Below are 13,396 nucleotides of genomic sequence, written 5' to 3'. Positions count from 1 at the left end.
CAGAGACTACACAGAACATAGAACTTCTGTTAGTCATATTAGAGAAAGAAAAGCCAGTCCCACACAACTTTTAAGAATGTGCTAAAGGTTTGGGAGAAGCGGTACTACCTTGCTTTTGTCATCTTCTGCTACGCAGTTTTGTTTGACCTGCTCCGCACGATCTTCTACAGACTACATAACACCACACAGTCACCAACACAACACACATGCACAAACAAATATAAAAAAAAGAATGAAACATTCCACACTAGATTTAAAAAGGCCACCCTGTCAGTAAGTGATGACAAATGTATTTGTAACTTCTTATAAAAAGGCACAGAAACTACGACAGGAATCTAAACGAACTCAGTTAAAATGTAATGCCTCCTAGATGAACACAGAATGTATGGTATAAGCAAATAAACAGGAGCAATACACACACAAACTCCAGACTTACAGGAATTTAAGATAAATAGTGTACTTGTTTTGATTTTTAGTTATATATCAAGAGTTTAATTTTAATTACAACTCATTTCAGTTGTAACTATTGTACTGCTCATAAAACTCATATTATATATTATTATATAATATTATTTGGTATATGTATATATTACACATGCATATATACATATGCGCACATTTAAATAAAGCAGTTTCTGATTTAAATGTATGTGTTATATGAAGCCACAGAGAGTGTTTCCTGTTAACCTATACATTAGTCATTTAGGAAGTTAAAATGTGTTTAAATATATTGATTATTTGTAAGCCGAGTTATGCCTTGTTACAAACCTTTATTTCAGTTTGGGTTATACTTCAATAAATAGCATGCTATCATTCAGATTTAAAAACACTGCTGAAGTGAAAGTTGAAATGCCAACCAAAATGAAAAAAGAGAAATAAAAATAAGAGATATTTAAAAGATCAAGGAAAGTTGGTTTTAAAAAACTTCAAACTCTATTATTATTTCCTTTTTTTTACCTCACTTTGCTTTCTTTTCTTAGTGAATATATATCTAATGAAGGTCTCTTGAAGAAGCTCTTGTTTCACAAGAAAATGCCATAATCTCTTAGCTGGAAGTGCTGAATAATCTTTTGATCTGAAAGAAAAAAAAAAAAAGCATTTTCACATAGAAAACTTGGATAAAAGAAAATTGAATCCAAATCAATTTAAAACACAATTCAAAGTGAAACAAAGTCATTATCTGTAGGCTTTGTATGCAATCCAAGACAAATCTGTTTGTTTTTTTTTTAAATTACATGACAGAGCATTAGTGAATTCTAAAGGACTGAGGCAATAACTTGATTTGCCTGATTCACATTTACCAAAGTTTTGAGTTCTAAGAATCAATCTCATATTGCAGTTATAGATAGTAGTGCTGTGCGAAGCTTCAGTCGCTGATTCGATTTGATGGAGATTTGTTGGCCTAAACCTCCAAATCTAAATCGAATCAGGAGACCCTTTAATCTCTCTGAATTGAACTGGAAGCCTCCGAATCAATTTGGAAAGATTCCATGATTCAGACATAGGCACAGCTTTATAGGCTCGTGAATACTGAGATGGGGCGGATGGAGCATCCCACAGGATTGCAGCCCCCCTGCGCACTCACCTAATAGCTAGAGCTATGCAAAGCTTTGGGTGCTGATTCGATTTCGAGGAGATTTGGCCTGATTCGGCGGCTGAATCTCTGAATCCAAATTGAATTGGGACACCAATAAAAAGGTCCAAATTGATTTGAAGCTCTATGAATCAAGTCGGAAAAGATTCAGAGAGCTCATTTGGAGATTCGGGCAGTCCCTACTTGCTGCCGTAGAGAGCTGGACCCAGACTCTATGCCAGTAAGTAGGGGCAGAGGGGAAGGCTAAAGGAGGGGGCCATGGGGGGACCCTCGCCAGGCCCCATCCTCTGCCTGCGCACCCAGTCCCCTTGAGCACCCCCCTGATTCAAAAAAAATAAAAAAAAAATAAAAGAGAGCTGGGATACTGAGGCTGGGCGGGGCAGCCATTGACAGGGCTGAGAGAGCAGGCGGGGGATGGGGCCCGTTTGATTCAGAGATTTGGCCGATTTGGCACCAGCCTAATCTCCAAATCAGATTCGGCTGAATTGATTTGGGACAGTGATTCGAATCACTGTCCCCTGAATTGGCCAAATCCGAAGTGAATACTAGCTGCTTTGCACAGGCCTAGTTATAACATCAGGATCGCACAAATAAACCCATAGAATAGTTTTATGTTTTTCTCCCAGAACAAATACCTTTTCAGGATTTTAATTAGCTCACATGCGACTCCAAATGAAGTGAATGCTACAGATTTTAAACAGATGCTATACAAACGGGAATGCATGTTTATAGCATTAGAAAGGACATTGAACTGAAGTCTTCTGGCAGCATCAGCCATACAAATCCCAAGTAGTATGACAGCATAGATCTCATGCAGTCTCCGCAAAATTCTCAAACTATTTTTAAATTCATTTCGGCTCAGATCTGCCATGGACTTCCGCTGAAGTAGGAGCTTGCAAGATCAAGGCATTACATGAAGCTAATATAGTTCCAATGGACCTCAATTCTAATTCTTCTCTGTCTTGTAATTCATTGGCGTTATAATTTTTTTAATTCTGACCTTTCAGTTTTTTCTTTTTCTTCTTCTTTCCCTTCCCTAACTTATTAGTGTCTGTCACTAATAAATGAAAGTTGTCTTTGTCTTTTTAAAGATAACATCTGTAAAAATTAAACGTACATCATCCTTAAAAATAAGTCTGATATAGTGCTAAATGAATGAAGGTGCAATTGGAAGACTTTTGCAGTAAGATTGTTTGGCTTAGCCATGTTGACAACTTCCTTTAATAGAATTAAAAATGTCTTGCATAACCACAACTGTTTCTTCATTAATGTTATACTAAAGGCTGCAAAATAAGTCTTCCCTAGTAGCTCTTACTTGAAAGGTGTGTTTTCAGGCTCAAGCATTGCTTTGTTGCGCAGTATAGCTGGTCCAGCTCCTACCGCAAGGTCAGTGGGATAGGTATTGATGTAGTTTGGTGGTGGGCCTTCAAACTGGTCCATTCTCTCCTGAAGGAACTGTTCCCAGTTTTCCAAATTTTTAATCACAGCAATACCCAATGGCGATGTAACAGGCAGATCTGAAAAGCAGTGTAAAACATCTTTTAATACCAATGCAAGTAAGTGAAGGTTATGGAGAAGTACAAAGATAATATTAAAAAGAATTATTTTCTTCCGTGTATTTAGCAACCCACAGTAGAATTTGTTCAGATACAAAAAAAATTAGAATGCCATTGCTGACAATTAAACAAACATAAGTATATGTGTTTTATGTACTTTAGCAGAACATAAAGAGAAATGCAATCTCTTACTAAATAGATGCATTAAAAACCCCTGAAATAAAATATACACTTCTACTTGTTACCAACTGCAAAATTAAAACTTACGCATAAGGACAAATTTATACATTGTGTAGGACAATGATCTTTGTTAACAGAAAGTATAGAGAAATATAAAATGTAAGGCAAAATTTAACTCACCAGAGAATTCCAAACCAACAACGGGAAAAAAGGACTTAATGTTGTGCAGAGCTAGTTTTACCATTGCCAAATGTAAGAGAGCCCAGCTGCGTGAAAAGAATGGTTTCAATGGTAATTCAGTCATAGCTTGTGCCACCAAACTGCATATGTAGATAAGGCAAGAATTTACAAACACAATGAAGAGTACTTAGAGGGCTTTGAAAATTAACAACGATGGAGAGTAAAAGCTCTAAATATTTGTTTTTAAGTCTCTCTCTTTGGGAGTTCCTTACTGGCAACCAGAGGATCTCTCTCTTTTCCAAACCCCAGATCATGGTACTCCACCTCTCTAGAAGAGAAAACCTAGAAAGTTCTCATTGTGTTTAAGAATGGGACCTCTGCAAGGTCAGGAATTAAATGGGAGCTCCCAAACTACCAATTACAATGCAACTTACAAAGCTTTCTATAAATTTGAAGAAGCCATGTAGTGGATATGGTGTTCAAAAAATAAGACTTGATATAAATGTCTCTATATAATAGAATACAGTAACTATGCATACAGCTTATTAGATTTAAAAAGACAGATTTATACAATTTAGAAAGAAGGACTTTTTATTTTCTTTAATTTTCATAATGCTTACAACCTATGCTCTTGTATCATTTTTTCTAGCAACTTTTTCCTTTTTAAATTTCCTACTTGATCCCATACATAAATTAATTCAATACATTAAATAAAAATCATACTTCCAGTAGGACTCTAATCCAGTAGGACTCTAGCATTAGCATCAGGGGAACCCATAATGACTGTGTCTCCATGCCAGATCAAGGTTACAAGTGAAAATGCATGGCAAAAAAGACACAACTCCATTACCTGAAATTTCAATACTAAGGTATAAGTTAATACAACTTCTAATCCAGTAGTTAAAACTCTTCAGGCCAAATGCTGATCTAAGGCCTTTACAACTACCCCCTTTTAATACTGTTTCCATATAGATATTGGATATAAATAGTTTCTAATTTCAGAAAAGAAGCCTTATGTCTTCTTTTAAAAAGACAAAAAACCTGTAACATGGATTTTTTGTTAACTAAAGTGTCATTTCAACTAACCTGTAAGCATTAGCATCTTTGTGTTCCTGGATCTGTGCATCAGAAAGGAAAGCATCTTCATCTTCTTCCTCACTATGAATGCTTTCATCTGAATCATATATAAAACCACTGTCTGATAAAGGAAGAAATGGCTGCAAATTAAGATAAAATCTGTTATAAAAATAGCTGTCAATAGCTGTCAGTATTTTAATATCTGCCTTACAATTTAGATACTGACAGATGTATATCAACCTGCTTTTACTACTCAGGGAATGTATACTGAGTGGTATGTCTAGAAAGCACAATGTGGTGCCGTGTAGAGGTACCAGGGGCATTTCCAAAGAGGTTCATCTCAAGAGAGTTAATTAGCCCAGGTGAAGTGCCATGAAAACTGTACTTCTTTCAGTCCCTGAAGTAGCTCAGGTACCTGTGCAAGCCCTACACTTTACCAGGCACACCTGCCCTTAGTGGTTAAGCAGCTTGATATGTTAATCTGATAGAACAGTTCCACAGAAAAACAAGCATTAGAAAGAAAAAAAAAGGTCATCTCCACTATTTTAAAGTGAGATAGGAATAGGATAGGATAGGAATGAAGATAGATGTTTTGGAAGTTATATGGTGCATTTGTAGCCTTTTCAGCTTTCTGTGGAGACAGCAACCTGCCTATGTATTCATTAAAGGATGCTGTAAGAAACTTTAATGAAAGACAACTTCTTCAATGTTATTTTTCTTCTTTAAAACCTAAAAAAGAGGGAAAAAAGGAAAACTTTCTACATCAAATATGTATTTATACTGCTAAAATGAGAGATTCTTTTGATAGCATCACGTTCAACACACAAAACACTTTACCTTTGCCATAAAATAGTCCCACATACTGAGTTCTGGAGGAATGAATTTTTCTTTGTAAGATGGTCTTTCTACAGGCACAGGTGGAGGTACAATGCTATCTTTTACTGGCCTTCCTGGCACTAGCATTCTCATATTAAATCGACGACGATGCTTATCCATTTCTTCTGAAGGAACTGGGGGTGCTACATTGAAAAAATGTAAGGAGATAAATTTAATATTTTATCTTCAGAAACTGAAGAATTCTAGAATTTAAATTAAAGGATTATTAATAAATTAAACTATTAATATACAATTTGTAAACAAAACCACAAATTCTGGTTAAAAATTGGGGGTAAAAATGTGATACATTTAAATTCAAAGTTAAACTACATTTCATATAGTAATCCTTATCCTTAGTAAATACAATTATGTAATGAGTGACAATAAGCCCACAGACATATGCAGGCAAAAATATTTTTATTATCTGGAGCAGGATTCCAAGAACTCAGGATTTAAACTAGCAATTCCTTAGCTGAAAAGTTTTATTTTCTTTAAGGATACCTGGAATTCTATGGAAAATATTTTTTCAAAAAACAGAAACAATGTATATAATTTCAATAATTTGTATACATTGTCATATAATTATATAAAAATGCATTTAAGAAAATATAGTTACTGTTAAACTATCCTGTGTTTATTTAAAAATGTCTTTAACCTGGCATTTGTCTTCTCATATGCACAATGAAAATGGATTTTGGCTTTTTAAGTAATATCAGACAGGCATCAATGAAGAATACATTTACTTTAACGAAGCCAGTGGTTCAAAAATAAAGGTTTCTTTTAAAGCACAACTAACATTCATCTACACTGCAAATCTTTACACACCTTCATTACTGTTTACACACCTTCATTACTGTCGAAACATCAGGAAAACAAATCCTCTCTCAAATGAAACCTTTTAGGCATCTATACACGTGCACTGAGTCTGCTCCAATGCAGTGTAATTACAGTGAATCAGAGCAAACTTGATTTGATTAATTGAGTCTGCTGGAGTGTGGTAATTACCGCGCTTCAGCAGACTTGAGCGTCATGTGCATCAGTGTCCCCATGCTGAAAAATGGCAGCAGGGGCAGTTTAAAACTCATTCAATAAGCTTTAGTTAAAGCGCCCCCACCACCATTTTTCAGTGTAGGGACACTGATACACTCCGGGTGCTTTAATTAGAGAGGCTCCTGGAGCTACTCTAATTAAAGTGCCCTCCCCAATTCTTGGAGCATATGTATAAATGCCCTTTATGATTATTCACTTATGTTAGTGATATTCAGCAACTTGCCAAAATCAAAGTTATTGTGAGAATGATTTTTTTGGATATTATGTTCACTTTAATCTTGCAGTTCAGAACATTTACTTGACAAGCATGATCAATGGCACACTTCTGCACCATTTGGTTTAGAAACTGATTATATTTAACTGTACAGCTTGATTTTAATTTGTTTATACTACAAATGTGAAAAGCATATTGCCTGTTTAAGCTTTGCATAAAAGAAGTTTCGAGGCCAACAATTATTTGTGACCCTTGGCCAAACAGGTTTTAATCCAGCTAACTGCATGTTTAATACACATCTGCATTACTCAAGCTCACTATCACAATTGGTGCTCTGTTGAGTAGTCTCAAGGCAGGAATGAGACTTCAATGTTTTTCTGTGCGTTTGGCACAATAGCTGGCAAAAAGATGCCTGGATCTTGGTTGGGGACCCTGATTGAGCCCATTGTGGAACTGTGTTACTTTGCTATTCTCTTGCCAACTTCTTTTTTAGTCATCACAGCACCCCTTGGAAAATGCAGGTCTCTTAGTTTTCACTCTGTTGCCAAGAACTCAGAAATACTGCATCTACGGATTTCTATTCAAAATATTGAAAATCTCTGGGTTTATCTTGTGAATCAAGTTTGCACATCTAATAATGCAGACATTGTGTGCTACCTGGATGCACAAAACCCCTGAAAGATGCTCAAGGCACCCCAGGGTGCCATGTTACACTGGTTGAGAATCACTGCTTTACAGGCAACCTGAATTTCAGATTTCCTAACTTTTGGGAACTTGTTTTGTAACCTTTGTGGTCTTATATTTTTTTTGATGTAATCATATTTTCATTCTCTCTCTCATCCTCCCTCCCCACCTTTCTTCTGTACAGGTTTCCTGTCCGAATTAGAGCTTAGATGCAAGTAACTGACAGTTCTTCTACCGTCTTGTTTTCTGGTAGGTGGAGCCATATATTTTTCAAAACTGTACATTTTTCATCTACTTAGTAGCCTGAACAGAAGGCAAGAAAACTGCAGTATTTCCCTGTCCTATGAAGCAGACTATGTTTAATATCTAATATTAATTTAAAAAACATGAAGGGAATAATTAGCTTGCTTCAGAAACTGATACATAGTAAGAATTATGAATACAAACCTTTTCCCTCAAAGTATCTGAGTACAAATTATTTATCACAGTTTTACTTTTTCTATAGTTTGTAAATTTAAATGCAAAATTTTTTTATTCAAGAGAGGATAATACCACGTAAAATGGGTCTTATTCATAAAACAAAGAAGTTCATGCCACATGCCACTGATTTTGGAGCACCATTGATGGAAAATAGACACAGCAATCAGCACACAAGTAGCTCACCACATTCCTGGGAGAAATTTTCTGTGTCAGAGGCAGCAGCAATTTCCTTGCTACCTGACAAAGTACCCTGGTGTGATGACTGATGACTTGTTAACTGTATTTTACTTTCTGCCTTGCTGTCTAAGGACTCTGTTTTACCTGAATTAGATATATTAGAAAACTTGTTATTCATGGTCTGTTAATGTTAGGAGGGAATGATGTTGAAGGAAAAATGCATGTATCTTACATGATGACGAGACTTAAATATTTAAACAATGGCCAAAGTAGCTTTCCTGACCATTAAAAGAGATCAAGATTAGAGTCCAATAGCTAGCTCCAACTCAAGTATTCTACTAGTAGTAAAATATTTGCATCAGTTCTCAGGAGATGAACAGTAACTTTGTTGGTTTTCATAATTTACTAAGAAAACTTTACTTTTACACCATAAAAAATTCTAAAGTTTAGCTGCAAAATGCAGCTGTTAAGTCCCTAAAAATATACACTGGACCAGCAGTGATGCATAGCAGAATATGATTAGCTAAATATTATTCTGCTAGTGCAAAACCCACATTTTTCTAGAATGGCTGTATTAGGAATCCTGGAAATCTACCTCTTATAGCCAATTTAAGTTTTAGGGCTTCAAAAACCTGCCTCAATAAATTTGCCATATTCATGCAGATAAAAAAACAATTATCAGAAAAAGTTTAGACTTTACTGTAGGAACAGCTCAAGAACTGATTTTGAGGGACTAAAACAGTGTAAAAGTTAGTCAAATACAAGGACCCCATACGTCCAAAAATACACTGGAACAGGTTTTGCTGAATTAGGGATTTGTTCTTCAGTATTAGGGGAAGGGGGTTCAGGACGAGTGGTTGCTCCTCAAGGGAGCAATCCTGGATGCGCAAGCGAAGTCTATCCTGTCTGGAAGGAAAGGAAGCAAAAGGGCACAGCAGCCCCCTTGGCTCTCCAGGGAACTAGCGAACCTCCTGTGTCTTAAAAAGAAGACCTACAAAGGATGGAGGACTGGAACCACCACCAAGAAGGAATACTCTCCCTGCTCTGGTCCGGACCTGCAGGGAGCGAACCAGGAAAGCCAAGGCTGCGATGGAACTCCAGCTAGCTACAAATATCAAGGACAATAAAAAGTCCTATTTTAGATATGTGGGGAGCCGGAGGAAAAGCAAGGGCAACACTGGACCCCTGCTAAACCACATGGGGCAACTGACAACCGATGCCCATGAAAAAGCAAACTTGCAAAATGGGTACTTTGCGTCAGTTTTTCACCAGTCCCATAGGATGCCCCTGCCCACTGTGGGTCAGGGATGCCCGGGTGAAAAAGATTCCTTACCCTCCATTGAAGCTGACCTCGTGAAGGAACACCTTGACAGGCTGGACACCTTCAAGTCAGCCGGCCCAAACAGTTTACACCCAAGGGTACTCAAGGAGCTGGCAAGCATCATAGCTCAGTCCCTGGCACAGATCTTTGAGAACTCTTGGCACTCTGGTGAAGTGCCCGAAGACTGGAAGAAGGCCAAAGTCATGCCTATCTTCAAGAAAGGGAGGAAAGTAGATCCAGCAAACTACAGGCCCATCCGCCTGACCTCTATCCTGGGGAAGGTCTTGGAAAAGATTATCAAAAAGGCCATCCTTAACAGGCTAGCTGACAGCAATATCCTGAGGGATACCCAGCATGGGTTTGTTGCGGGTAGGTCTTGCTTGACCAATCTCATTTCCTTTTATGACTAGGTGATCTATCACCTGGACAAGAGGGAAGAGATTGATGTTGTATATCTTGACTTTAAAAAAGCCTTTGATTTAGTATCCCATGATCACCTCTTGGCAAAACTGGCTAACTGCAGCCTTGACCTTACTATGATCTGCTGGCTGGGGAATTGGCTCTGTGGTAGGACCCAGAGCGTGGTGGTTGATGGAAGTCTATCATTGTGGTGCGCGGTCACCAGTGGGGTCCCTCAAGGCTCTGTCCTAGGGCCTATACTTTTTAACATCATCAGTGATGTAAACATTGGTGTCAGGAGTGGGCTGGCCAAGTTTGCCGACGACACCAAACTCTGGGGTAAAGCATCCACACCTGAGGACAGGAGGGTGATCCAGGCAGATCATGACAGGCTCAGTAAATGGGCGGATGAGAACCTGATGGTGTTTAACAACGAAAAATGCAAGGTTCTCCACCTTGGGAGGAAAAACCTGCAGCATGCTTATAGGCTCAGCAGTGCTACGCTGGTTACCACTACAAATGAAAGGGACTTGGGGGCCATGATTGACCACAAGATGAACACGAGTCTTCAATTTGATGCTGCGGCTTGTAAAGCGAGCAAAACGCTAGCTTGTATCCATAGATGCTTCTCAAGCAAATCCCGGGACGTCATTCTCCCACTGTACTCAGCCTTGGTGAGGCCGCAGCTGGAGTACTGTGCCCAGTTTTGGGCTCCACAATTCAAAATGGATGTGGAGAAGCTTGAGAGAGTGCAGAGGAGAGCCATGCACATGATCAGAGGTCAGGAAAACAGGCCTTATGATGAGAGGCTGAGAGCCATGGGACTCTTCAGCCTGGAAAAGCGCAGGCTCAGGGGTGATCTGGTGGCCACATATGAGTTTATCAGGGGTGCTCACCAGGACCAGGGGGAACATCTGTTCACCAGAGCGCCCCAAGGGATGACAAGATCGAACGGCCACAATGTCCGCCGCAACCGATTCAGGCTGGACATAAGGAAGAACTTCTTTGCTGTCCAAGTCCTCAAGGTTTGGAATAGACTGCCGCCAGAGGTGGTTCATGCACCCACTTTGAACACCTTCAAGACACATTTGGATGTTTATTTTGCTGGGATCCTATAATCCCCAGCAGACTTCCTGCCCCTAGGGCAGGGGGCTGGACTCGATGATCCTTCAAGGTCCCTTCCACCCTGAATATCTATGAAATTAGGTAAAAGACATTTTGGGCATTTATACACGTGCACATGCCACAGCGGTGGGTGTGTTTTGAGAAGTACCTGGCACTGCACCACATACAGTTGTATAAGTGGTGAAATGCACGTCAGCGCTGAGAAAATGGTGGTGGTGCACTTTTGAACTAAAACACATCAGAGGTGCTTTAGTTGAAAAGCACATCACCGCCATTTTCTGCATGCTGATTCACATTTTGCCGCTTATACAACTGCAGTTGAGTCTGCTCTGAAGCGGCGTATCTCTGGTGCATCGCAGGATGAAAAGATTAGTGTACAAATGCCCTCTATTAAGTCAAGAAGTGTATTATCTGTATTGCAATAGTACTCACAATTTGTAAGGGGCAGTATGGAGTCAAATTTCAACTTCAAGAACTAATTGTATTTTTCTTTTTCTCTCTTCTAATTTTAAATACACTTGAGAAGAAGAAGTTTGATTCTTGCCAGTCCACATGTCAAAAATTCTGATAATCTGGTTTACTCCTTCAGCATGGCACAAGTGCTAAAAAGCCCCTTACTCTATAGGGAGTTATTGATGATAGGATACATGCTAGGATATAACCTGAATTTAAAATTCATTTTTAAACAATGTACTTGGACTCTTAAAAAAATAAAATAAAAAGAGAATTTGAACATCTCTTTTTCTAAAATTACAAAAGTGCATGTGATCATTATAAAGTTTAAGGAACCCAAATAACATACCTGGAATATTTTCTGATTGTCTTCGAGGTTTCACAACAAGTTTCACTCCTCCTCCAAAGACAGCAGCCCACATTCGACTGTTTAGGGGATGGGCTGCTAGTCGAAATAGTTCATTGCAAGAATTAGTAGCAAGGGCATGTATCAGGAGACTTAAATAGACAGCTACAACAGCTTCACAAAGTAAGATGTTTAGCTTTGGTTGGTCCTCATCCTGGGCTGAATTTAAGAGATTTATAAGTGAGCTCACACCTGCAAGAAAGAGGAGAAAAGCTCTAATTTTAATAAGGTTACAGAAGTAAGGAAAATGAAAGTCAATATTTTTCTTATATGTGTTTCATGCTAACAAAATCATTATCCAGCCACTTGGACATAGTTTGGATCAAACTATTATCATACCATTCTTAACACATTTTAAAATGTGTTTTCTTATAGTTTCCCTTTTGAAACTGCTGTCCACCTACCTGCTACTTTTGGCCCCGTGTCTTTCATCCTGTAAAGGCAGTTCAGACTTGTCCAGAAAGTTCCCCTTTTTGTTTTAGAGGTGCACTGATATATCGGTTGCATATCAGATCACCACTGATAAAAGGGCAATTTACAACATCAGCTATGGACTTTTTTTGGCCACTGTAACCAATAATGTTCCCCAATAAATATAATTAATTATGCCATCTGGCTAGGGCCCCCAGATGCTTGGGTTCCCTCAGGACATGGTGGGTTTCCCCATGCAGGTGGGCAGCATTCTAGCCTGCAAGGATCCTGCCTGGGGCTGCCAGGAGCAAGACGCAGAGGGCGCTGTGTGCATGTCCATGGCCACATGCATTCACATGGCCAAGAAAACAGCCAAGCAGTGTGGAGAGCAGCTCCCTGCACGTAAGTCTATGGAGAGGAAAGGGTGTGGGGGAGGGAAAAGGTTGGGGGGGCACTTTAAGGCCCCCACAGTGAAAGAGTCAGTGGGGCAGGAGCTGGGGCGCTGGCCAGCCAGGGCTGTGCATGGGATCCAGGGCCAGGGCAGGGAGTGGGATGGAGCCACAAGCTTGTCCGGCCGTGAGGCGCAGCTCCCTGCCACTGCATGCACCCCCTGGTAGATCATGGAGGGGGGCATGTGCCCCCTAGATTTGTGCATGGGGCAGATGTGGGCTGCTTACTGTGGAGTCAGGGCTCTCTGCTCTGCTGCCTTTCCCTTGGGAGCCCCGCACCAGCTGCACATCCCCTGCCCACTTGGCAGCTATGGGCATGGCGAATTGTGCCTCTCGCTGCCAGGCAGGCAGGAGAAGCGCAGCTGGCATGGGGCTCCCAGGGCAAAGGCAGTAGAGCAGAGAGCCCTGAGCCCACAGAGGGAAGCCTGCATCCACCCTCAGCCCGCTCGGCTCTGCCCACTTAAGTGTCCCCAAGCTTAAAAATGGTGGCAGCAGCACTTGGACTAAAGCTCATTCAACAAGTTTTAGTTTAAGCACCCACACCGCCATTTTTAAGTGCTGGGGCACTGATAGCTGGAAGGCGCCAAAAACAAATGAAAAGAAAAAAGGGTTTATTTAGGTCAGTACATTTTAAAGTACTGACCTAAATAAACCTTTTTTTTTTTTTTTGGTGAGCTCCAGCAGTCTCTGGTGTCATATGCAACCAAATTGGTTATGGGATCAGTATCGGCCAATATGGCTGGTTAATAATCAGTGTTGGTATT

General features: G+C 39.7%; 1 protein-coding gene across 4 annotated transcripts in view; it reads right to left on the bottom strand.

The window, feature by feature from the left end:
• Window positions 1–13,396, bottom strand: part of DMXL2 (Dmx like 2) — a 106,121-nt gene that overhangs the window by 15,064 nt on the left and 77,661 nt on the right. For 2 of the 4 annotated variants that reach the window (XM_006261069.3, XM_019477610.2), the window contains exons 28-34: window positions 11,716–11,964; window positions 5,425–5,606; window positions 4,597–4,727; window positions 3,511–3,596; window positions 2,910–3,111; window positions 958–1,075; window positions 109–171 (exon numbers count right to left, since the gene is read on the bottom strand). In XM_006261069.3, the coding sequence (XP_006261131.1) occupies window positions 109–171; window positions 958–1,075; window positions 2,910–3,111; window positions 3,511–3,596; window positions 4,597–4,727; window positions 5,425–5,606; window positions 11,716–11,964 (1,031 nt within the window). The remainder of the gene's footprint in view (window positions 1–108; window positions 172–957; window positions 1,076–2,909; window positions 3,112–3,510; window positions 3,597–4,596; window positions 4,728–5,424; window positions 5,607–11,715; window positions 11,965–13,396) is intronic. The other 2 variants (XM_019477611.2, XM_019477612.2) reach the window with 1 other exon arrangement.

This window comes from Alligator mississippiensis, chromosome 11, assembly GCF_030867095.1.
Source record: "Alligator mississippiensis isolate rAllMis1 chromosome 11, rAllMis1, whole genome shotgun sequence".
NCBI lineage: Eukaryota > Metazoa > Chordata > Crocodylia > Alligatoridae > Alligator > Alligator mississippiensis.
The sequence above is the reverse complement of the archived record's forward strand: the minus strand, read 5'-3'. Positions and strand labels throughout refer to the sequence as shown.